At 49.2% G+C, this 26,909-nt stretch overlaps 1 protein-coding gene across 5 annotated transcripts in view; it reads right to left on the bottom strand.

Annotated features, from left to right (window-relative positions):
- Nucleotides 1-20,874, bottom strand: part of TTC7B (tetratricopeptide repeat domain 7B) — a 132,177-nt gene extending 111,303 nt beyond the window's left edge. For 2 of the 5 annotated variants that reach the window (XM_075614550.1, XM_075614552.1), the window contains exons 1-4: nt 20,161-20,874; nt 18,463-18,617; nt 10,131-10,299; nt 1,978-2,108 (exon numbers count right to left, since the gene is read on the bottom strand). In XM_075614550.1, coding sequence (XP_075470665.1) covers nt 1,978-2,108; nt 10,131-10,299; nt 18,463-18,617; nt 20,161-20,281 — 576 coding nt within the window. In that variant the 5' untranslated portion in view covers nt 20,282-20,874. The remainder of the gene's footprint in view (nt 1-1,977; nt 2,109-10,130; nt 10,300-18,462; nt 18,618-20,160) is intronic. The other 3 variants (XM_075614554.1, XM_075614551.1, XM_075614555.1) reach the window with 2 other exon arrangements.
- Between the last annotated feature and the right edge of the window lie 6,035 nt (nt 20,875-26,909).

Genomic DNA, 26,909 nt, shown 5'->3' with positions numbered 1-26,909 from the left:
GCTGCCCCACTGCGGGTACATCCACTAGGTGAGCGGTATCACACAGTAGTAACTTTCACTATTACTATTTGGGTATACAGTATATGAAAGGGTATTGGGATCAATGGCTGTAATTATCGGGTGCCACTTAATAATGGTTATTGAGTATTAGGGGCCTATTTAATATTGTGAAAAGCAGGATAACGAGACGCTATTAATGCGTTGGCTCTCACACGGTCCCTCAGCCCCCCGCGGCCCTCCATGAGACCCTTTATTTTGGGCGGCTTTTTCTTGCAATCTGTGGCTTTAGTGCAAGTACGGAGTCTGTTATTTGTAATATCTATACAGAAATATATTAATGAGCACAAGTTTGAAGTATAAAGTGGGGTAGTACTCAAATGATGATTAGTTTGGAATGGGGTCCGCGGTAGGGAACGATTTGACAACCCCCTTTAAAATCCACAGAAGTGACTAGAAGTTGATCGGCGGCGTCTCCGGACACGGAATGCTTGTATCAGTGTCACATTGTTACACGTGTGACGTTGGGATTCGCCTGGCTTTATATAGGAGCATGTTCACTTTCAGTCCTAACAGATCGGGGGAAACGGAAATGTGCATTTCATGTTTACGGGGATACGTTTGGCTTTATTTTACGGTCATCACATTAAATGTAATTCAAGACAAAATGCCAACGAGCGTGTTATTACTGGTGTGTTCATGCTACGTACGCCTCTGTCTGTGTGTCTTTGTTCCAGAAGCAACTAACTCATTTCTAAATGAACAAACCTCAATCTAATCTAGGGGTGGTCAACGCAAGTCCTCGAGATTCACCAACAGGCCGGGTATTAGGGATATCCCTGCTTCTTCGACTGAGCCACCTGTGCTGAAGCAGAAATAGCCTGAAAACCAGACCAGTTGGTGGCCCTTGGGAACTTGAGTTGCCCGCCCCTGTACTAAGGGGTATGTTGGGAGAGGTGAGAGACAGAAGGAGTAAGTGCATTGAGTTTATGGTGCAGGGCGAGTAAGTACAGGAGGTCAGGGGGAGTAAGTACAGGAGGGCAGGGGGAGTAAGTACAGGAGGGCAGGGGGAGTAAGTACAGGAGGGCAAGGGGGAGTAAGTACAGGAGGGCAGGGGGAGTAAGTACAGGAGGGCAGGGGGAGTAAGTACAGGAGGGCAGGGGGAGTAAGTACAGGAGGGCAGGGGGAGTAAGTACAGGAGGGCAGGGGGAGTAACTACAGGAGGGCAGGGGGAGTAAGGACAGGAGGGCAGGGGGAGTAAGGACAGGAGGGCAGGGGGAGTAAGGACAAGAGGGCAGGGGGAGTAAGTACAGGAGGGCAGGGGGAGTAAGTACAGGAGGGCAGTGGGAGTAAGTACAGGAGGGCAGGGGGAGTAAGTACAGGAGGGCAGGGGGAGTAAGTACAGGAGGGCAGGGGGAGTAAGCACAGGAAACAGGGGGAGTAAGTACAGGAGGGCAGGGGGAGTAAGTACAGGAGGGCAGTGGGAGTAAGTACAGGAGGGCAGGGGGAGTAAGTACAGGAGGGCAGGGGGAGTAAGTACAGGAGGGCAGGGGGAGTAAGCACAGGAAATAGGGGGAGTAAGTACAGGAGGGCAGGGGGAGTAAGAACAGGAGGGCAGGGGGAGTAAGTACAGGAGGGCAGGGGGAGTAAGTACAGGAGGGCAGGGGGAGTAAGTACAGGCGGGCAGGGGGAGTACGTACAGGAGGGCAGGGGGAGTAAGTACAGGAGGGCAGGGGGAGTAAGTACAGGAGGGCAGGGGGAGTAAGTACAGGAGGGCAGGGGGAGTAAGCACAGGCGGGCAGGGGGAGTACGTACAGGAGGGCAGGGGGAGTAAGTACAGGAGGGCAGGGGGAGTAAGTACAGGAGGGCAGGGGGAGTAAGTACAGGAGGGCAGGGGGAGTAAGCACAGGAGGGCAGGGGGAGTAAGCACAGGAGAGAAGTGGGATCATGCGAGTGCATTGTAAAACTCCGCCTCCTTACCCTCTCAATCTCCTGCAGGTACAGCAGCGCTATATCTCCGGCTTTCTCGTAACAGCTGATGATTTCCTGGTCACGGTCCATGTGAAGGCTGTTAGTAGGAGAGGACCGTGGCAGCTTTTCTAAGCAAAGACCTAGGACAGAGACACAGACATTGAGGTACGTCAGAGTACCGCGCTCTACCCGGGGCGCAGGAACGTTGCCGCGCTCTAACCGGGGCGCAGGTACGTCGCCGCGCTCTACCCGGGGCGCAAGAATGTCGCCGCGCTCTGCCGGGGCGCAGGAACGTCGCCGAGCTCTGCAGGGGTGCAGGAATGTCGCCACGCTCTACCCGGGGCGCAGGAACGTCACCGCGCTCTACCCGGGGCGCAGGAACTGGTCTGATGTGCTCAGTGACGGATGATCTTCAATAACTTGCTCTGGGTCCCTCTGCGAGGGAAGAAGCTGCTAAAAACAGCATTTAACCAGAAGAGTGAGCTGCATTATAAATCAGCATGGAATATGACTTCTAGTTAGAGAACATAGGCTTGAGACACAATATTGGCCTGGCCAAAATATATACAGCTGGTGGTCTGATTTACCGACCCCTCATGTGATAGGATGAGACTCTCCCAATGGTAAGCTGCCGGCGGAAGGAGTAACAATGCACGGGAAAGCAGGGTGCAGCGGGCATTACAGGCGGCACAGGGGGCAGCACGTCCAGCAGGGAATGTTTTATGAAGGATATGAATTGGAATAAACTAAAGATAAACAAGTAATCCCCCCCCCCACCATACACACACCTTTATCTGTATTAAAACCAAACAAACAATGAGAATGAATGGGGCTGCACAGGAGGCGTTGTGATGGGCTAAGCTTCCGATTTCATTCACCTCCTGGCTGGAACATCAGACCGCGGTAACTGGAAGCTTAATACTTAGCGAAAATCATTTGAGCCTTACTAATGCCTGGGATTAGCAGGGTTAGGCAGTTACCGCCCAGGGAATGTCAGGGAGTGGCTTCCTCCGCATTGCTATGTGCCGAGAGGATATGGGCAGTGCTGGATGCAGGACAGTATGTCACGGATAACTACGCGCGCTCTGCGGATAACTACGCGCGCTGCAGATAACTACACGTGTTGATAACCAAGCGCGCACACTGCGGATAACCAAGCGCGCACACTGCGGATAACCAAGCGCGCACACTGCGGATAACTGTGCACCTCTACCACATGTGATTATGTAACAGAAAGAGTTTAAAAAACCAGGGATCAAACGGCACCGAGGGATGCACAGTAACACTATCTCTCTTTGTACTTTCTGTTCTATGGGCTGACACGGAACCTTCTCTCTCTTTGTACTTTCTGTTCTATGGGCTGACACGGAACCTTCTCTCTCTTTGTACTTTCTGTTCTATGGGCTGACACGGAACCTTCTCTCTCTTTGTACTTTCTATTCTACGGGCTGACATGGAACCTTCTCTCTCTTTGCACTTTCTGTTCTATGGGCTGACACGGAACCCTCTCTTTGTACTTTCTGTTCTATGGGCTGACACGGAACCTTCTCTCTCTTTGTACTTTCTATTCTATGGGCTGACACGGAACCTTCTCTCTCTTTGTACTTTCTATTCTATGGGCTGACACGGAACCCTCTCTTTGTACTTTCTATTCTATGGGCTGACACGGAACCCTCTCTTTGTACTTTCTGTTCTATGGGCTGACACGGAACCCTCTCTCTGTTTGTACTTTCTTAGTGTGAGGCCTCGTTCTTACAGCACCTATATACCAAGTCAGATTTTCAAATTGCATCTAAGGCTGGCGCCATGGTGCCTTCAACCGTGCGAAGGCTTGCTCCGCCGTGACGCCACACGTGTGAAGCGGGTGCGTTTTGTGGCCAGTGGAGACACGCTGTGCCGTGCTGTGGGGGGCGTGCCTAGGGGCGTCACGGAGCTGGTTCGCCCTCAATGGGCGAACCGCTCATGAGACCGGCCTGTCGCGCCATAGACATCCCTCATATGTTAAATTAAGTACTCAAGAGTTATATGACTGAGCGCTTTAATTTCACTGCAAATCCATGTGTTGCCAAAAGAACAAAACCATCATTGTATTAGATTAATAATAAGAACTTTATTTCATATAGCACATTTTTCCCAATGGAACACAAAGCGTGTCACACTTACAGCATAGCGCGCGAAACGCAGCTCACAGCAATGTTACCGTCACAGTCCCTGCCCAGAAGAGCTTACACTCTATGTTTTTGGTGCCTGATGCAGAGGGCGATAAAGTGACGTGCCCAAGGGCACAAGGAACCGACACCGGTTCCAATTCAGTATCATAGTGAGTAAAGGCACGGACTCTGATAACAGAGTCACTCCTTCTTATACACAGTACCAAGCCTTCTTATACACAGTACCAAGCCTTCTTATACACAGTACCAGTGCTTGGTTAAATATAGTCAGTCTGAGTATGAAACCAAGAATATTCCAATGACATATATATATAGATATATAGATATATAATATATACACACAGTGATGTAAACAGCAGCAACTGATTTCAGAGATCAGAGGAGCAGAACACCAATGTTTAAATATTCTTTTTCCTTTTAGCTCATGTCCATGCTCTTCTCTTTAAACTATTCTGGACGTCGCAGTTCATAATAATAATTAAAAAAAAAAAAAAGATCTTCTGTGAAAAGAATGAAAAGTTTGCTGAATGACATTGACAAAAAGAATGTTTCTCCGAAGGTAGCGGGGTGTGCACTGTACTTCATGTTCCTGCGTTATTGCATTTGTGTACCTCTAGGTCTGTGTCGGAGATTGAAAGTCGTCTCCTCCTGTCTCATGGACGGATGTGAGTGGGGTGTATGACCTTGGTGTCCCTCTCTTGTTCCAATGACTCAATTAGTCTCACTGGGCTCAGCAAAGCTCAAGGTCAAAGCACAGCAGCCAAGACTCTGCCTGCTCATCCCAAGTGCCACTTTGTATCACATAAGAGAAGCGTGATAAAGGCACAGGAACCAATGTCCCTGCTTGCTCCAAAATCTCCTATCAGATCTCGGACTTTAAGGTGCAATCTCTGTTATCCGACCAAGAAACAACCCTCTGCAAATAATGTAACAATCTAATTGTGTTCCGACTACAAACATGTGGCTTTCTTTAGAAATAAAGCACAATCCTCTTTTCTTTATCCGCCCCCCCCCCCCCCCATGTCGTTATCAGAGACCCAATAAAGATAAGGAGAGGGAGACAGAGAGGGGAGCTTTGCTGTGCGAACTCATTAAAACCACAGCAGCATGAGACAAAAGGGAACCACCGTCAGAGGAAATCAAAACCCTCCAAATCACAGCTCAGCATGTTTACACACTAACTTTAAAGCACAAATCCCCCTTACCAACCTTCACTTTCCTACAGAATGGGTAGTGGGGGTAGTGGGGGTAAAACATGCACCACTGGCATATTAAAATAATATAATCTCAAAATATCAGAAAAAACCTATTAGTGACCCCACTTGGGATAGAAAAATGTGTAAAACAGAACAATATGCCCTCTCTATGCTTCCAAATTCCACCCGCCACCCTTCTCTCTTTATATAAACAGATGGAGATCAAACAAGTAACACAGATAATAACGGTTCATTAGTCATTGCGTTGTATGTAATGTACATATTATATTTATGTTCAGTTAACATTTGCTCGTCGGGAATCCTGCACCACTCTCTTCCCCCCACCCCCTTTTCTTCTTCTGTACCCCACCCCCTTTTCTTCTTCTGTATCCTCCACCCCTCCCCCACAAACGTTGAAAAAACTCTAATAAACTTTAAATTGAAAAAGTAAACAAATAATACAATCTCTGCACCAATGAGTTTATAATCTAATGATGTTCTAATCTCACAATGTTTTGGTACAGGTAACAAACTCATAAAACTGTACTGTATTCCAGGTGTGGCCAACTCCAGTCCTCAAGGGTCACCAACAGGTTAGGCTTTAAGGATATTCCTGCTTCAGTATAGGTGGCTCAATCAGTGGTGCAGTCGAGTGAGTCACCTGTGCTGAAGCAGGGCCTGTTGGTGGCCCTTGAGGCCTCTAGTTGGCCACTCCTGGTGTATTCGATAATAACCATGTTCCACAAGGACAGTGCTATACGGATATGCTATTATACAAACTGCAGAGCAGCTTTCAAATCATTTATTTGCCTTCATTTCTGCTCCGATATATCTCAACAAATGGCATTAATACTCTGAGCTCCAGATAACAGCTCAATTCTATGTTATCAGTTCCAGGCACAATTCCTATATTGATGTATTTTTAATTATTTAAATGGAAGGTATTATATGCACAGCAGCGTTAAGTTAAATTGCAGATTAAGGTTTAAAATCTGACAAATCCCGCCAGCTCATGTGCAGCAAAAAGAAAGAAACAGAACCTACTGGCCATGAAAGAAAGTACAATGTTATCATTAAAGCGAAAAAAGCCCAACTGAAGGTGCGGAGGGGCTGCACCCCTTTGTATCTGCTATAAATATGGTTCAAGCAATGTACGCCGTATTATGTTAAATGTAACCCTTTCACTGCCAGAGGGGTGAATCTCAGGTCACGCTGGCAATGTAAAGGGGCAAGCACGGCACTTCACCGCTATCTGCGGTCTGTAGGGAGACGTTTTTAGGCGCGGGGGGACGTGGCCAAAACGTTTCGGGTGGGCGAGGACATGACATGGGGGGGGGGGCGGGTGATCCGTGTGTGTGTGTGTGTCCAGCATTCAGGGCTGAGCATGGTTGAAGAAGGATCCACCCCCCCGCCGGTGATCTCCCCTCCTCATTGGCTCCCTGCCACACCACGTGACGCGTCACTGCTCGGGATCACAATTCTATTGTAGCCCCTGCTGGCTGACGCGTCACAGTGAGCCGGGGAGCGAGGCGCCACTGAGGACAGCTAGCGAGGAGGTAAGGGGATGGTGAGAGGTGCGCGCATGGCCGTGTGCGCCGCCGGCTGCAGCGGGGACCTAGCCTTATCTTTCCTGGCTCTGAGGGGGACAGCGTGAGCCTTATGAAGGACCCCGTGAGGTTGGAAAGCTTGTCACAGATCAACTACTTGCTGGTCCAATAAAAGGACCACCTCTCCCACCTCTGTTACTACATTTAATGCAGGGGGGGGGGGGGGGCAAACGCCAGTCCTCAAGAGCTACCACGGGTCAGGTTTTCAGGATATCCCTTCTTCAGCATAGATGGCTCAATCAGTCTCTGCTTCAGCACAGGTGGCTCAATCTTTGACTGAGCCACAGATTGAGCCACAGATTGAGCCACCTGTGCTAAAGCAAGGATATCCTGAAAACCTGACCCGTTTGGTAGCCGTTGATGGCTGGAGTTGGCCACCCCTGATTTAAAAGGATTACAATTTACTTGTATTTGTGTTTCCACAATAAATATCAAAGATGTAATCCTCTGTTTTTGTCTCACCGGGGAATCACACATCCGCAGCAACCGTAACTGTCCCAAACGCCAGGAGCGCCCCTAACAGCAGCGCTGCGCAATGTGTCACTGCTGGAAAGGGATCCTAGCACTGCTGGCTAATGAAACAGCGCCCTCTGCTGTCCAGTGCTCGCAATTATATCTTAAGCTCCCAAGAGATTTGCAAAACATTCTCACAAATTTAGCAAAAACGGAACAGTTGCGGCTCACGACAAAGTCACAAAAACGGAACCTTTGCAGAAAGTTGCAGTGTACAAGAAGCGCGCCTTAAATTCTCTTACAAATACTAGTTAGAAAGGCAAAAGGGAGGAATATGTGGGATTTCCCCCACTTTTGGGAACGTCAGCAAAAGAATGTGTGAAACATTACTATTACATTAGTCAAATGTCAAATAAAAACATGTAGGGGCGCTTTCACCAATTTACTACATTTCTAGCAAAATGTATGGTTTACTTTTCTTTCTTTAACACCCCTTCCCGGCCCCCCCCCCCCGCCAACCCCCCCCCCCCCAGGACATCCTTATCCATTTGTACACAGGACACACGGCAGAGCCTTTATTAAAGTGTGGTACATTATCATCATTCATCAGCGCATTTGAATTCTTAAGAAAGATCATATCGCTGGCCCAGGGCTCCCCGACACATTGCTCTGCCCAGAGCTTTAGGATCTTAACATCAATGCAGAAATGATGACATGTTAACCCTTTACGTGCCAGGGGGGGGAGTGGAGCTGAAATCCATCGCAAAGCAGAAAACACAATCTCTGAAAGAGAGTTGCATACTGAAATAGACAGCCGCCTTTATTAGTAGGGCAGAGGAGACGAACCATATTTGGAATGGGCTTGCAAGGCAGCGAGAGGCATACCTCAGAATCATGGGTGCTGGTTATTTAATCTCTCTCGTTTGGACCGTTATTGCGATTGGTAACACCCCGTGTGAGCGTCTGAAAGCAGGTTCTGTGCGAGCTTGGTATGGGCACAGCCAGAAGGCTGAGAGGTTTGGACAGAGCGCTGTAATTTAACAATAATTTCTGGATCCATCTGTCTATGCTGCAAGTATTTGATTCATCTATGCCAGGGGGGCTCAACTCCAGTCCTCAAGATCCCCCCCAACAGCTCAGGTTTTAAGGATAGCCCTGCTTCAGCACATGTGGCTCAATCTGAAGTTGGGGTGGCTTGAGGGCTGGAGTTGAGCACCCCTGATCTATGCAAAGGTCACTTGCAAATCTCCACAACTTCCCCTTTGCTGACCTTTCAGTCGCCTTTAACCCCCTCTCGTTATAACCCCACAGAGGGCCATCGGTAGCTAATTGGAGTGTTGTTCGCAGGGCTTTTTTTGTTCTTTTCTTTCACTTGATACTTTCTCTGCCCCTGACGAGCGTTTGTGCCGTTTCTGGAAATAGAACTAATTAAGAAGCCGATCACTTAGCTCATCGAACGCAACATTAAATTTAAAGAAGGGTCAGCTGCAGTCAGACCGTTCTCGTCTTACCTCCCTTGTGTCTTCTAACTATAAACAGGGACAGGGAGCAGCCCGCAAGCTAAGATGCCAGTCTGGTTACACGTAGACATGTCAGCTCCCAGACAGCTTAACCTTTTATCCCCGCTGACAAAAGGTATAACCCATGTGGTGCCAACATTTCATTTTGTGTGTTGCTATTCTGTACCCATCAGACAAAACAAGCGGTCATACCCAATACCGCTTCCTACTGCGGCTTGTTACTTTCAGTGGGAATACACCTTTACAGTGATTAAATCTGTATGGTAAAAGGAATGAACTGTTGGCAGTGTCGCTGTATTTGAAGCCAGAGAACCTAGAATAGATCGAACAAACTATTTACCTAATCAACTATTTACCTAATCAACTATTTACCTAATCAACTATTTACCTAATAAACCACGGCTGTAAAGAGGCAATCCACGCGGCACTTGGATATATATACCATATATGTACATATATATATATATATATTTTTTTATATATGCAGCCTTTATTACCTTCATTGAAAACTAATTACCTAAGCTGCCGATCGATTTGTTCTCCTGTTATCGATCAGCAAAGATCCTGCTTCCCAGGTTTCACTAAATGGCTGCCGTTCAGTTTCAATCAATCCTTTAGGCAGTGTACTCAGCAGCTACAATGTATCCTTGTATTACTAAGGTAACATTATCTATTGTTACAGTTGCAGCACAAACTGCTGGGAATATGGGCAACAAATTATCACAAACAGGAAAGCGTTAGGCCGGGATTATAATTGTGGCGCGATGGTCGCGTCATGTGAGCAGCTCAGCCAAAGATGGCGAACCGCTCACGTGACGTCCTGGCCACGCCTCCGCCACGCCTCCCGATGCCTCCACTGCAGGTTTCACGTGTGCACAACATCACAAGGGCGTGCGCACAGCCGGAACTACTATACTCGAAGGCCTTACAAAGATCTTGCACTGCTTGGGAGGTGGCTAAACCCTGCTGTAGAAATCAAAGGATGCTCAGTATATTAAAACTCATTAACACCAAGTATTATCTAATACTACAGAACCGATTTATTTACATGTAGTTTATTGCCTGGAAAGTATCTGCCCTCCAATACTTATATCTTCCTCCCAGATCTGGAATACCTTGGTGTGAATGTTTTCTCTTTGTTTCTGTTCTACGTAACAGCAGAGAGGAGAAGTGCGGAGTATGACTGGGGATACCCAGCGTCTGCCATCGTCCTACCTTTGGTGGAGAAGGCTTCAGCGATCATCCTCAGCTTGTACGGGGGTGATGCCACCAGCTGCAGGTCATCCACCCCCACTCGGGCGTAAACGCGGAGAGCCTCAGTGTAATCGCCCTCTGCGTAATTCAGCTTGGCCATTGTTAAGTTGGCTTCTTGCATGAATTCTGGCTGCAAACAGAAGACAGTCTTGGTTGAAGACCTGGTAAATATGGAAAATACCGGCTGCTGCTCTTCTCTCCACATCTATCTGAGGCCATTGGCGACTAGTAAGATTACTTATACCGGAGGGGGGGTGGAGGGGGGGGGGCAACTCCAGTCCTCAAGAACCACAAACGGGACAGGTTTTCAGGATATCCCCGCTTCAGCACAGGTGGCTCAATCAGTGGCTCAGTCGAAGACTGCATCACCTGTGCTGAAGCAGGGAGATTCTGAAGACCTGACCTGTTGGTGGCCCTATCTGATGGAATGTAACAATAATATTAGAATGTGTCATATTTTCCCACACACAGTATACACACAGTGCTGGATTTCCCATACACAGTATACACACAGTGCTGGATTTCCCATACACAGTATACACACAGTGCTGGATTTCCCATACACAGTATATACACAGTGCTGGATTTCCCCATACACAGTATATACACAGTGCTGGATTTCCCATACACAGTATACACACAGTGCTGGATTTCCCATACACAGTATATACACAGTGCTGGATTTCCCCATACACATTATACACACAGTGCTGGATTTCCCATACACAGTATATACACAGTGCTGGATTTCCCCATACACAGTATATACACAGTGCTGGATTTCCCCATACACAGTATATACACAGTGCTGGATTTCCCATACACAGTATATACACAGTGCTGGATTTCCCATACACAGTATACACACAGTGCTGGATTTCCCATACACAGTATATACACAGTGCTGGATTTCCCCACACACAGTATATACACAGTGCTGGATTTCCCCATACACAGTATATACACAGTGCTGGATTTCCCCATACACAGTATATACACAGTGCTGGATTTCCCATACACAGTATATACACAGTGCTGGATTTCCCCACACACAGTATATACACAGTGCTGGATTTCCCCACACACAGTATATACACAGTGCTGGATTTCCCCATACACAGTATATACACAGTGCTGGATTTCCCCATACACAGTATATACACAGTGCTGGATTTCCCCATACACAGTATATACACAGTGCTGGATTTCCCCATACACAGTATACACACAGTGCTGGATTTCCCCACACACAGTATACACACAGTGCTGGATTTCCCCATACACAGTATATACACAGTGCTGGATTCCCCCGTACACAGTATGGGGGATTTCCCCATACACAGTGCTGAATTCCCCCATACACAGTATATACACAGTGCTGGATTTCCCATACACAGTATATACACAGTGCTGGATTTCCCATACACAGTATACACACGGTGCTGGATTTCCCATACACAGTATACACACGGTGCTGGATTTCCCATACACAGTATATACACAGAACTGGATCCCCCCATACACAGTATATACACAGTGCTGGATTCCCCCATACACAGTATATACACAGTGCTGGATTTCCCCATACACAGTATATACACAGTTCTGGATTTCCCCATACACAGTATATACACAGAACTGGATCCCCCCATACACAGTATATGCACAGTGCTGGATTCCCCCATACACAGTATATACAAAGTGCTGAATTTCCCCATACACAGTATATACACAGTGCTGGATTTCCCCATACACAGTATATACACGGTGCTGGATTTCCCATACACAGTATACACAGTGCTGGATTTCCCCATACACAATATACTGCACCGACACACTTTATTCGAGCAAATACCCAGTATGTACCTGGCAGATACCTGGAATGCGCCGCTCCTCACCTCTGACAAGCCCCGTTGCATTTGCCTTCCCAGCCTGGGTTCATGCCTGGCTGACGGGCGGCTGATCTGTTAAATGATAATGATTAGGATTTAATAGGCTGCAATGCTTCGCGTGTCTACCAGATGGCATAAATTCATGAATTGTAATGCAGTATATATATATATACTGTGCAGTATTGCAGCCAGCGGGAATAAAATGCTTCAATCCCTGCTTGGAAAATACCTCAATGCACTCGGGCAGAAAACAGTCACAAACCTCAATACACCCGGGTATACCCGAATTCGTGGGACTAGCCGAGCTCGAATAAAGTGTGTCGCCAGTGTATACACAGTTCTGGATTTCCCCATACACAGTATATACACAGAACTGGATCCCCCCATACACAGTATATGCACAGTGCTGGATTCCCCCATACACAGTGCTGGATTTCCTCACACGCAGTATATACACAGTGCTGGATTTCCCCATACACAGCAGAACCGGTGTTCGGATATCCACACATCACCGGGCCAAGCAGAACCGCCGTGTTTGGCTCTCCGCAGAACCGCCATATTTGGCTCTACATTTTAAGTTAGATTCTCACACCACGGTTCTCCATTGCAGTCTTAACTTCATTTACCAAAACCTGCACGGACTGTAAACAAAAGTGAAAACCCTCCTGATAAAGCCTTTGGTGCCACATGGGAAGCTGCTGCACAGTGTGGTGCAGTGTGGTGCAGTGTGGTGCAGGCGCCTCCGGTAGAGAGGGCGTTAAGCGCAAATATACCACATGTACCAGCTATTCATACACAGTGGGTGATAGTTGATTCCTGTGGTCAAAATAGTTGCTGAGTTAAAATGCTGCGGGGTCGGGCCCCTTTCTGGTCAGGAGAATGCCAGGTATGTCATGCGGTAATCCTCACTACTCCCTTATCAGCCAGCAAGTCATTATTTAACTCCGTGTTAGGAAATATTATACTGTGCATTAATAGGGCTCCGCTAGCCAGACCTCATTCCCAGGCTGGAGGTGGGCCCGGGAAAGCGGATAGCTTTGCATCTGTCTGGAGTCATTATGGTATTAACCAACTGGCCTCATACCAAATCAGACACTCATTAAACTAATTGTATTTTACATTTCAGAGTGGGCAGCTTCAGGCATTAACCCCATCTCTGCTAGAGGTCACTGGGACACATATGGCAACCGCAGATTTGTGGGTCCCCCTGCAAGGGGTTAATAAAAAGGAAATGTGATTCTGAGAAGCAGGAGGCATTGTGCATGTTAATAAAGAGGGGACAAGAACATTAAAACAAGATTGAATTGCAATAATGAGAGGTGCAGTTTTTTGACATGTGGGGGAAAGTAATTTGGAGGTTAGGTTGCACCGCACGTCCCAGCGGGATTTATCCTACCTTCTGAGGACTACAAAATGCAGGGATTTGGGCCAACATATCTTCCCCAGCATGTACAATATATTCATATATATTCATATATATGCGATGTGCTTTGCTCTTCGATTGGAGCCATGACAATACCTAGAGACTTTATTATGTGTATGTGAAAGAGAAGACGATATTATTACCTTGGATATCTCGTTATGAACAAGAAATGCTGAGAAGCTAAAATCTGTATTCTGTTGTAGCTGGAATATGAAACATGAAATCCAGACACCAAAGCTCCTTAATTATACACCAACGTGCTCTGGTATATTTACGATCTTCTGGCTTCACCGCTAATCCTATACTAATTTAATGGCAAGGTGGATGCTATCCACAAGGAGAGTCCTTCTGTCCTTCTCCCTCCTCTCTGCTGCTACGTAACCCTCATTCTTCGACTCCTTTTTTCCTGTTACAGAGTTGGAAGTTTCTAAGCTGATCTTCTCTTCTTCTACCACATGCCCTCTCGATCCCATCCCCTCACACCTTATCAGAACTCTTACTCCTGTCTTAGTCCCCACTCTCACCCATATCTTCAATTTCTCCATGTCTTCTGGCTCTTTCCCCTTTCCTTTAAGCATGCGGTGGTCACACCTATTCTCAAAAAAAACCTAGACCCTGCGTGCCTTACCAACTACCTCCCTGTATCCTTCCTGCCTTTTGCCTCCAAATTGCTAGAACGTCTCGTGTTCTCCCATATGGTGAACTTTCTTCATTCCCATGCCCTCCTGGACCCTTTACAATCTGACTTTCGTACAGTTCACTCAACAGAGACTGTGCTCACTATAGTTGCCAATGATCTACACGAGGTTTAAATCCCGAGGTCACTTTTCCCTACCAATACTACTCAATCTCGCTGCTGCCTTTGTATTGTCGATCATTCTCTTCTCCTTCATGTTCTAAACTCTCTTGGTATCGGCAACAAAACTCTATGCTGGTTCTCATCGTACCTCTTCCATCGAACACTCTGTTTCTGTTGCTAACAGGTCTTTGTCTTCTGTTGATCTGTCTATTTGTGTACCTCAGGGCTCTGTTCTGGGACCTCTCCTGTTCTCTCTCGACACACTATCACCTGGTGACCTCATCAACTCTTTTGGCCTTGGGTATCATCCCGATGCAGATGATACACAGATATATCTATCCGCCCTACCCTCGCTCCTGCTATCCAGTCCGTAGTCTCTGATTGCCTCCTGGCTATATCCTCGTGGATGGTGCGTCACTGCCTTAAACTTAGTGTCTAAAACTGAGCTCCTCATATTCCCCTAAATCTGCCCTAATATCCCCCTTTTTCCACCACAGTAAACGGTACTACCATGTATCCTGTCGCCAAAGCGCGTTGCCTAAGAGTGACATTTGACTCCTCCCTTTCCCTTCTCCATTAACGGCATGGCTAAAATTGATCGTTTCTTCCTATATTGCCAAGATCCGCCATTTCCTCTGTCAATTTACTGCTAAAACTCTAATGCGTGCCCTAATCCTCTCCCGTCTAGATTAGTGTAACACAAGCATGTCAAACTCAAAGGCTAACACGGGCCAAATAAACAAGGTTTACGTTTATGTGGGCCGCAAAAAAAAAAAAAACTTAAATTTTCATAGAAACTTGGGTTTATTTAGAAAAGTACAGTATAAAAAAAAGAACGATAAAAGTAATGTTTTTTCCTGACACTTGGCATCTCTGACTCCCTCCCCTTCTCCGACAGACTCCCTCCCCTTCTCCGACAGACTCCCTCCCCTTCTCCGACAGACTCTCTCCCCCTCTCCGACTCTCCCTCTCTCTCCGACTCTCCCTCTCTGACTCTCTCTCTCTCTGACTGACTCTCTCTCTCTGACTGACTCTCTCTCTCTCTCTCTCTGACTGACTCTCTCTCTCTCTCTGACTGACTCTCTCTCTCTCTCTGACTGACTCTCTCTCTCTCTGACTGTCTCTCTCTCTGACTGACTGTCTCTCTCTCTCTGACTGTCTCTCTCTCTGACTGACTCTCTCTCTCTCTGACTGACTCTCTCTCTCTCTCTGACTGACTCTCTCTCTCTCTCTGACTGACTGTCTCTCTCTCTCTGACTGACTGTCTCTCTCTCTCTGACTGACTATCTCTCTCTCTCTGACTGACTGTCTCTCTCTCTCTGACTGACTGTCTCTCTCTCTCTGACTGACTGTCTCTCTCTCTCTGACTGACTGTCTCTCTCTCTCTGACTGACTCTCTCTCTCTCTCTGACTGACTCTCTCTCTCTCTCTGACTGACTCTCTCTCTCTCTCTGACTGACTCTCTCTCTCTCTCTGACTGTCTCTCCCTCTGACTGACTCTCTCTCTCTCTCTGACTGACTCTCTCTCTCTCTCTGACTGACTCTCTCTCTCTCTCTGACTGACTCTCTCTCTCTCTCTCTGACTGACTCTCTCTCTCTCTCTCTCTGACTGACTCTCTCTCTCTCTCTGACTGACTCTCTCTCTCTCTCTGACTGACTCTCTCTCTCTCTCTCTGACTGACTGACTCTCTCTCTCTCTCTCTCTCTGACTGACTCTCTCTCTCTCTCTGACTGACTCTCTCTCTCTCTCTGACTGACTCTCTCTCTCTCTCTGACTGACTCTCTCTCTCTCTCTGACTGACTCTCTCTCTCTCTCTCTCTCTCTCCCTCTGACTGACCGACTCTCTCTCTCCCTCTGACTGACCGACTCTCTCTCTCTCTCTCTATGACCGACTCTCTCTCTCTCTCTATGACCGACTCTCTTTCTCTCTCTATGACCGACTCTCTCTCTCTCTCTATGACCGACTCTCTCACTCTCTCCGACTCTCTCACTCTCTCCGACTCTCTCACTCTCTCCGACTCTCTCCGACTCTCTCCGACTCTCTCACTCTCTCCGACTCTCTCCGACTCTCTCACTCTCTCCCACTCTCTCCCACTCTCTCCCACTCTCTCCCACTCTCTCCCACTCTCTCCCACTCTCTCACTCTCTCCCACTCTCTCCCACTCTCCCACTCTCTCACTCTCCCACTCTCTCACTCTCTCACTCTCTCACTCTGTCACTCTCCCACTCTCTCCCACTCTCTCCCACTCTCTCCCACTCTCTCCCACTCTCTCCCACTCTCTCCCACTCTCTCCCACTCTCTCCCACTCTCTCCCACTCTCTCACTCTCTCCCACTCTCTCCGAGGCTCTCTCTCCGACTCTCTCCGACTCTCTCCGACTCTCTCCGAGGCTCTCCGAGGCTCTCTCTCCGACTCTCTCCGACTCTCTCCGACTCTCTCCGACTCTCTCCGACTCTCTCCGACTCTCTCCGAGGCTCTCCGAGGCTCTCTCACTCTCTCCGACTCTCTCCGACTCTCTCCGACTCTCTCCGACTCTCTCTCCGGCTCTCTCTCTTCGACCCTCTGACTCTCCCTCTCTCAGACACACTCTCCCTCTCTCAGACACACTCTCCCTCTCTCAGACACACTCTCCCTCTCTCAGACACACTCTCCCTCTCTCAGACACACTCTCCCTCTCTCAGACACACTCTCCCTCTCTCAGACACACTCTCCCTCTCTCAGACACACTCTCCCTCTCTGACACACACACTCTCTCTTCCATACAGACACTCACACAGACACTCACACAGACACTCACACAGACACTCACATTCACACATACACACACACTCACTCACACGCACACACACAGACACTCACATATATAGACATTCACACACACACTCAGACACACTCAGACACGTGAGAAATCGGAACGGGGGGGGGATCGGAGCAGGGGGGGGATCGGAGCGGAATAGGAACGGGGTGGGGGGTCGGAACGGAATCGGAGCAGGGGGTGAAGCAAAGCAGGCATGGAGCAGTACTCACCTGACTTGCTCCATGCAGCAGGAAGAGGCGGGCCTGGCTTTGCAAGCTCAGATAGAGCTTGCTGCGGCCGCAAAAAAAACTGGCAGCGTGCCAACACGCGCCAGCCAATCAGAAGAGGGGGGAGGTTTCCCCCCCCCCCCCCCCCCTTTGTAGACAGCGCGCGTTGCCTTGCACATCGCGAGCTGGGCCGCAAACATAATCGTTGTGGGCCGCTTGCGGCCCGCGAGTTTGACATGCTTGGTGTAACATATTGCTAACAGGCCTCCCTGCCCAACAACTTTCTCACCTGCAATCAATCCAACATTCGTCTGCTTATATAATTTTACTTTCTCCCAAAACAGTTATCTGCTCATCTCCTCCATAAATCCCTCTCCTGGCTTCCCATCAAATGTCAGATCACCTACAAAGTTCCCCTCCTTACTCTCCACTCACCTGCTCCTCCCGACATGTCAGCTCTGATCTCTCACTATGCACCTGCTCATCTCCTGCGCTCTACCCAGAACTGTCTCCTTTCCACCTCTACTGCTCTCTCCCGCCTTAAACCCTTTTCCCCTCACTGCCCCTTACCTGGGGAACTCCCTCACACAAGCACCTGCTCTCCCACCTTCAAGACAAACCCGAAAACCCACCTCTTAAATGAAGCATCCAATAGCCTGGACACCTGGCTACAATCCCACAGTCTCTCCTGCCAAGCACTGCACTTATTCCCTCCCCTGCTGTTAGTTTTCCAACACACCACTTAGATTGTAAGCTCTCCGGGGCAGGGATTTCCTTTCCTATTACCTGACTTTGTTGCACTTATTGTATTATACTTCCCTGTACTGTATTATCATTGTAAAGCACTGAGTACATCTGTGGGTGCTATATAAATACAGATATACATACATACATACAATTAGATTGTAAGTTCTTCGGAGCAGGGACTCCTCTTCCGAAATGTTACTTTTATGTCTGAAGCACTTATTCCCATGATCTGTTATTTGTTATTTGTCATTTATATGATTGTCACGTATATTACTGCTGTGAAGCGCTATGTATATTAATGGCGCTATATAAATAAAGACATCCATACATCCATACACACAATTACAGTAACAATATAATAATGTCCACCCATTCAGTTTCTCATCTCCATGCGTTCCTCCCCATACCTTAAGGTTCCCTCTGTCCAATGCAGCTGTGAGATGCTTGCGGACATCGGTCAGCTTTGGCTTCGGCCCACGGGGACTGGTTCCTTGTTTGAATGGGTTTTCCTTCAGGTACTGTTCTAATTTGGCCTCTCCCATCAGGAGCTCAGCCATGTCATCTGCAGGGTGGAGAAACGCAGATATTGGGGGGGTGGGGAAATAGAGAAACTCAGATATTGGGAGGGCGGTAACGCAGATATTGGGGGGTAGAGAAACGCAGATATTGAGGTGGGGATGGGAACGCAGATTTGGGGGGGGACCGAAACGCAGATATTGGGGGGACAGAAACGCAGATATTGGTGGGGACAGAAACGCAGATATTGGGGGACAGAAACGCAGATATTGGGGGGGACAGAAATGCAGATATTGGGAGGCGGAAACGCAGATATTGGGGGGCAGAAACGCAGATATTGGGGGGGACAGAAACGCAGATATTGGGGGGCGGAAACGCAGATATTGGGGGCGGAAATGCAGATGTTGGGGTGGGGGCGAAAACGCAGATATTGGGGTGGGGGCGGAAACGCAGATATTGGGGTTGGGACGGGAACGCAGATATTGGGGGAACGGAAACGCAGATATTGGGGGGATGGAAATGCAGATATTGGGGGGACGGAAACGCAGATATTGGGGGGACGGAAACGCAGATATTGGGGGGACGGAAACGCAGATATTGGGGGGAAGGAAACGCAGATAATGGGGGCTAGAGAAACGCAGATATTGGGGGCTAGAGAAATGCAGATATTGGGGGTAGAAAAACGCAGATATTGGGGGGGGACGGAAATGCAGGGATTTATTCTTCTTATGTGCACAATACTTTACCCCAAAAACATTCAGACAATGAACAATAACAAAAATTACATATACAATCATGGCAGGAACACTAAATAAACAATCCACGCTGCTCAATGCTTGTACCCTCTCTATCCTGAACCTGCTCTGTGGTCCCCAACATCCGCGGACCCCTCCTTCCCTGTCACTGGGGGTCCCTTAATGTCCCTGTCCTGTCCCAGGGGGTTTCCTTAATGTCCCTGCCATGTCACTGGAGGATCCCCTAATGTCCCTGCCCTGTCACTGGGGGGTGCGGGGGGTCCCCTAATGTCCCTGCCCTGTCACAGTGGGATCCCCTAATGTCCCTGCCCTGTCACAGTGGGATCCCCCAATGTCCCTGCCCTGTCACAGTGGGATCCCCTAATGTCCCTGCCCTGTCACAGTGGGATCCCCTAATGTCCCTGCCCTGTCACAGTGGTATCCCCTAATGTCCCTGCCCTGTCACAGTGGGAGCCCCTAATGACCCTGCCCTGTTACAGTGGGAGCCCCTAATGCCCCTGCCCTGTCACAGTGGGATCCCCTAATGCCCCTGCCCTGTCACAGTGGGATCCCCTAATGTCCCTGCCCTGTCACAGTGGGATCCCCTAATGTCCCTGCCGTCACTGGGGGGATCCCCTAATGTCCCTGCCCTGTCACTGGGGGGATCCCCTAATGCCCCTGCCCTGTCACTGGGGGGATCCCCTATTGTCCCTGCCCTGTCCCAGGGGGCATTCATTTCTCCTTGATCTTGTTTACATATCGGCTCCTTCCAGCTTGCCTCCCCACTCAGGACAGCCCGCGGCCCCAGTAGGCCGCACACGGATCCGGGGCCTGTCCTGCCGGCTCCCCCCGTACCATTGGAGATGAGCTTGGCTGACAGCTGCTTGACGAGCTCGGAGATCCGCTCCCACTGGCAGTCAGAGCGGCAGCGCTCAATCTCCAGCTCCAGGCGGGAGCCCGTCTTCTTAGCGGCCATGTCCCCAGTGAGGGGAGGCCGGACACCGGAGGAGGCCGGACACCGGGGGGAGGCCGGACACGGGACCCGAGGGGGAGGCCGGGCACGGGCCCCGGGAGGGGGGAGGAGGCCGGACACAGGCCCCGGGAGGGAGGAGGAGGCCGGACACAGGCCCCGGAGGGGGGAGGACACAGCCCCGGGAGGGGGGAGGAGGCCGGACACAGGCCCCGGGAAGGTGGAAGAGGAGGCCGGACACAGGCCCCGGGAGGGTGGTGGAGGAGGAGGCCGGACACAGGCCCCGGGAGGGTGGTGGAGGAGGAGGCCGGACACAGGCCCCGGGAGGGTGGTGGAGGAGGAGGCCGGACACAGGCCCCGGGAGGGTGGTGGAGGAGGAGGCCGGACACAGGCCCCGGGAGGGTGGTGGAGGAGGAGGAGGCCGGACACAGGCCCCGGGAGGGTGGAGGAGGAGGCCGGACACAGGCCTCGGGAGGGAGGAGGAGGCCGGACACAGGCCTCGGGAGAGTGGAGGAGGCCCGACACAGGCCTCGGGAGTTGCAGCAGCCACCGGCCGGCAGGACACTTACTGCTGGGACACAAGAGGGCGAGATCGCCACATGGCGGAGAGCAGAGGAACTGCAACCAGAGCTGCCTGAGTCCCCCACACCCCAAATACATGTAGTAATAATAATATATTTTATATATATATAATATATATATTGCAGAATAAATGAGTTCTTCAGTATTAGGTGATACCTTTTTTATTTGACTAACAATTTATGTCATAGGACAAGCTTTCGAGAGTTATCCTCTCTTCTTCAGGTCAGCAATACTGATATACAAAGGATTCAATGGCTAAAACAGTGTAGGGAGAGGGGGGAAAAAACAACAGATATTTACTGTAGATAAGGTAGGGTGTTAAATGTGTTTGAAGCCAGGGGACAGTGTCAAAGAAAGGTGGGGAGGGGAAGGGATGCTGGGGGGGAGAGAAAGTGGATAAAAATAGAGGCAAGCAGGATAATTACAAACAATTTTGATAGGGTGTGAGAAAACCCATGTCCGCATTAAGTCCTTTGGTTTTGGTGTCAAAGAGTCTTATCATTCTGAGTTCAAATGTTTTCCGTTCTTGGGTGTGTTTAAACATTCCATTGAGGATTTTGATTTTTAGATCATTTATGGAATGATCTGGTTGTGAGAAGTGATGTCCCACAGGTGAGCAGTATCTTCCTTCTTCGTGATGGAGTATAGAGTGTCTGTGCATATTCATTCTTCCTTGTAGTTTTTGGCTGGTTTCCCCAATGTAGCATATATATATGTGTATATGTACACAGTGCAGAATAAATGAGTTCTTCAGTATTAGGTGATACCTTTTTTATTTGGACTAACAATGTGTCATAGGACAAGCTTTATAGAATTCTCTCTTCCTCGGGTCAGCAATACTGGTTTACAAAGGAATCTATGGCTAAAACAAGCAGACAAAAAACAGAGATGTTGATAAGGTGGGGTGAGAAAGTGTTTGAAGACATTGGAATAATAATAAAACAGTGACAAGGAACAGCATGGAGGGGGAAGGGGATGCTGTGGGTGGTGGGGGGAGGGGAGTGTGGATAAGAGCATTGTCAGAGAGGCAGGATAATTACAAACAATTGTGAGTGTGAGAAACCCCATATCCGCATTAAATCACCTTATTTTGGTATCAAAGATACATACATACATTTCAAATGCATTAAGAAGTACAAAAGTTAAAGAAGCGAACATTTACCAAACTGTCACATCAACAAATACACTACATGCAGATACAAGGAAAAAGGGAGTGCAACTGAATCATCCCCAGCCCGCGCTTCCCACTGCTGGGTATAGGCCGTCCCAAAGACCCCCCAGGTATTGCGGTTACAGCCTATCTTCTCCACGTCATCCAGTCTAGTAGCATTTTTGTCCAACGATAGTCATTTCTTCTTGCGATATGTCCGGCCCAAATATTTGCAGAAAATGTATTTTATTGGCCCAACGTCTCGGCTTTCCTCTATGAAGGACTGGTCCCGTTTCATTCTGTGATAGTATATAAAGGGTGATATGAATATGTGAAAGGACTTTAAAGGTTGCCCAACACACATGTGCATTTCCCCTCCGGTATATGTTCTTATTGATCTACCTCCTAATCATCCCGCTCGTCTCGCCGCTGGTTGATCGGTATTTCCTTCTGACCGCTGCTGGGTGTAGAGGGAGAGGGTGGTTGGCCCGGTATTAAAGGGGTTGCACCCCATATGGCCACCCCCTGACCTCACCAGGGAGGCAAGGGGTTAACTGCGGTCCAGGAATGTGGCTTACACCATGTCAGGAAAATGTATGTTCCCCTGTTCCATTATAATCCTGTATTTTAATGTTTTAAAGTGCATTTCTGTATCTCCAGTTCTGGAGGTCGCAGAGAGTTGATATTTGGCCAATGTGTGGAGTCACTGTAGGCATTAAAAACTGGCAAATTTCGACCCACTGAGCCCACCGAATGGAACTTATTAATTTGTGTATATATTAAAGTGTATATGTATGGTATTTTGGATCTGCTCTGACAATGCAGACTCCATCTGCTATGCTAATAGGTCATGAAGTGCAGCCGGCTGATTGAGCCTAAGCACTGTGATCAAAAGTTAACTGCCTGACTGTTTACACTAAGTACTAATCAACCGACCAAGTACTAATCAGCAGACTCTGCCACTCTAATTGTTACCTGAGGGTGGAGAATCATCAAACTGGAGTGGTTTGTAAGTGTTATGTTTACACCTACAAACAATGCAGATACTTCATTTGGTAGACTGGTCGTTGCCCCTGATTTAATTATGGGGCTACCCATAGAGTCCCAGTACACATGGGCTAATTAGCTGGGGGGCATGGGTTAATCTGTGTCTCCACGTTAGGGATTGGATACAGATAATTGTTCACCAATAGTCTGTATTCAATGTTAAGAATAGGGTTACACAGGTATATAAACTGTGTCAACCCTAAAGTTTTTAGTTGTGCTTCTGATTCCACCTGGAATGTCACCGGATTGCTGGAGAATTGCTAGCTGATACATCTCCATCCCCCAACCCTAAGTAAGTGTTACCTTCTTGCCTGTTAATTGTACTATATTGCTGTGTTCACCTTTTTTAAGGAATAAATATATTTTATTATATCTAAGCCTCGTTCAGTTCAACCCAGATATTTGGTGTTCATTATATCTTGTCATAAGCTACCGTGACACTGGATTGCTCAGTTTGACGGTTCAGACAATTCCTCAGTTACTGGTATCTACTCATATGACCTCTGGCGTTTATATTGGACTTGTCTCCTTCTCTATTCAATTTTATTTAAGCTATACTGTATTATGAGGCTCTTGGGGGGGGGGGGTATCCTCTTACTCAGTACACAATTATCAGACTCAATGACTATACGCTCGGTATTGGAAGTGCTCAGTGGCATTACTGTAACATTTGCTATACCCACTGATCATTAATAGGATATAATACGATTTGAAATTTTCTCATCAAATGTTTTTTCCCCTATAATATTTAACACATTTTATGATTCATGGATTCAATATAGTTACCTCTGATCTTATCCTGTAGAATGTTATCTGGATATCAGTTTTTAATATGTCCAATTATGCAATTTTTGATGAGATCAATATGCCTTGGTATACATTTAGTGTATGCTATTTTATTATTTATTTTGATTATTTTTTTAATGTGTAACATTTGCATGATTTCCTGGTATGAAGGATTTCTGAGATGGGTGTCTCGATTATTCCCAAACATGAGTCGATGATTATAGATTGATAGTTCTTGGATTATGAGTAACCTTACTCATTCAGGTGGCTATCTACTATTCTACAGCCTTACATTTTTTGCCAAGTAGGGGCAATACCCTACATAGGTATGGCGTTCTCAGCCTCACTAGTGTCAATGCGCGACTAACAATGAATCACCGATAAGACAGTACAAAGCCCAGTACCAAGATGGCGGACGAAACTCCACAGCTCCCAGATGTGATTATGGGCCAATAGACAATTTACATTCTGATCAAGGGCACTTCTGGAAACCATACGCTTCAGACCATGGCACAACACCGTCTTTTGGCACAAAACTGAGTCTCCTTTCTCCTATAAATAAGCAATCGTCTTAGCACAGCATTAGGAGCTTGAAAAAGGACCCTGTGCGATCTGAAACATCGCTATTGGTTTTTGTACTTTCTTTGATCTAAATATTTTCTATTTTTTCTACGCTGGAGTGCTGTGGATTGCTGCTTTCCTCTATTTTATCTTGATCCGGTTTTGGTGAACATGGATTGTCCTACCTGCACCCAATTTATAAGTTACATTTCTTCTCATTTACTATATAGGGAGTGCCTTCATATCATTTTTTTTGTATGGTGTAATCTTACTATATATTTCTGAAAGTGTCCTATGTGTCCGTGTCTGTATGTGTCTCCCTGTGTCCCTCCCCGTGTCCCTAGCGGCAATCTCATTGGACCTTGGGCCAGGCCAATGAGATTGCTCCCTTGGCCCGCCCGCCCCGGCACACCTCTCATTGGCCTGAGGCGGAGTGAAGGAGACACACACACACACACACTAGGGGGGGGGGGTGTTACATACATTAGCGGGGCTCACAGTGTTAGCAGCACATCTCCCGCTCTCTTACCTGCCGGTCCCGGAGGCTCCGCCTCTCCCTGTTTCCCGCGCTTTCACACCCCCCCTCCCCCCCGGTACCGCTACAGTCAGCGGGGGAGCGGAGCGAGCGCCCGGGACACAGCGGGGGAGCGGCCACAACACGCTGCCTCCCGCCTCAGATCCACGTGGGAGCTGCCGGATGGGTGAGGGAGCTGCCAGACAGGTGAGGGAGCGGCCGGACGGGTGAGTGAGCGGCCTTCACCTCCCCTCACCCCCCTTCACCTTCCCTCACTCACTTCCCCTCCACCCCCACCCCCGGCGCCACTACAGTCAGCGGGGGAGCGGAGCGAGCGTGCGCCCGGGACACAGCGGGGGAGCGGCCACAACACGCTGCCACTCGCCTCAGATCCACGTGGGAGCTGCCGGACGGGTGAGGGAGCGGCCGGACGGGTGAGGGAGCGGCCGGATGGGTGAGGGAGCGGCCTTCACCTCCCCTCCACCCCCCACCCCCGGCGCCGCTACAGTCAGCGGGGGAGCGGAGCGAGCGTGCGCCCGGGACACAGCGGGGGAGCGGCCACAACACGCTGCCACTCGCCTCAGATCCACGTGGGAGCTGCCGGACGGGTGAGGGAGCGGCCGGACGGGTGAGGGAGCGGCCGGATGGGTGAGGGAGCGGCCTTCACCTCCCCTCACCCCCCCTCACTCATTTCCCCTCCACCCCCCACCCCCGGCGCCGCTACAGTCAGCGGGGGAGCGGAGCGAGCGCGCGCCCGGGACACAGCGGGGGAGCGGCCACAACACGCTGCCTCCCGCCTCAGATCCACGTGGGAGCTGCCGGACGGGTGAGTGAGCGGCCGGACGGGTGAGTGAGCGGCCGGACGGGTGAGTGAGCGGCCTTCACCTCCCCTCACCCCCCTTCACCCCACCCCCCTTCACCCCACCTCACCCCCCTTCACCCCACCCCCCTTCACCCCACCTCACCCCCCTTCACCCCACCCCCCTTCACCTCCCCTCACCCCCCTTCACCCCACCCCCCTTCACCCCCCTTCACCCCCCTTCACCTCCCTTCACCCCCCTTCACCCCCCTTCACCTCCCCTCACCCCCCTTCACCTCCCCTCACCCCCCTTCACCTCACATCCCCTCCACCCCCCTTCACCTCCCCTCCACCCCCCCTTCACCACCTCCCCTCCGCCCCCCTTCACCTTCCCTCCGCCCCCCCTCACCACCCCTCCGACCTCACCTCCCCTCCTTCAACGCCTTTCGTCCACCCGCACTTCTGCCTTTCACCCGCCCACCGCTCACACCCCTGCGCCACACAGCCGCCGCACGCACTCAACAGACACCCGCCACACTCGACACACACCCGCCGCCTCTTACCCACCCCACACACTCGACACACACCTGCCGCATCCTGCCCCTACGCAACAATATCACTGACCAGCTGTCACCCGCACTCGCCACACACCCGCCGCCTCACACCCTAGCAGGACCCCGACCCACAGCCAGCACTCGCTACTCACGCGCCACCCGTACTGAACACCCACCTGCCGCCTCACACACGCTCACACCCGCCGCCTCACACGCCTCACATTTTCACATCACTTATGTCACCAAAATATACATTGTACTGTGGTGTGTTTACAATAAACCATTTTTATACAACATCGTATTACATTTTCTTCCATCTTTCTTTTCAACATTATTATCCAACCTTTCCAACAAATAGTCACCTATTGTTCCACCATTTATAAATAATACTACCTATTACGGATTTACATCCCGGGCAACGCCGGGTATATCAGCTAGTCTACTATATATGTCAGAGTGTGAGTGTGTGTGTGTGTCATTACGCACGCCCATACTATAACACCTAGAACAACCAAACTTGGATCGATTACTTTATGTATCAAAAGAAGGTGACTGTCATGGTTTGGATCCTCTCAAACACTCCAAAGCGGGTGCTGCTAGGAACGTTAGTTATTAAAATTTCTCAAGCAAGCCAGCCACTG

This window comes from Ascaphus truei, chromosome 9 (genome assembly GCF_040206685.1).
Source record: "Ascaphus truei isolate aAscTru1 chromosome 9, aAscTru1.hap1, whole genome shotgun sequence".
Classification (NCBI taxonomy): domain Eukaryota; kingdom Metazoa; phylum Chordata; class Amphibia; order Anura; family Ascaphidae; genus Ascaphus; species Ascaphus truei.
The sequence above is the reverse complement of the archived record's forward strand: the minus strand, read 5'-3'. Positions and strand labels throughout refer to the sequence as shown.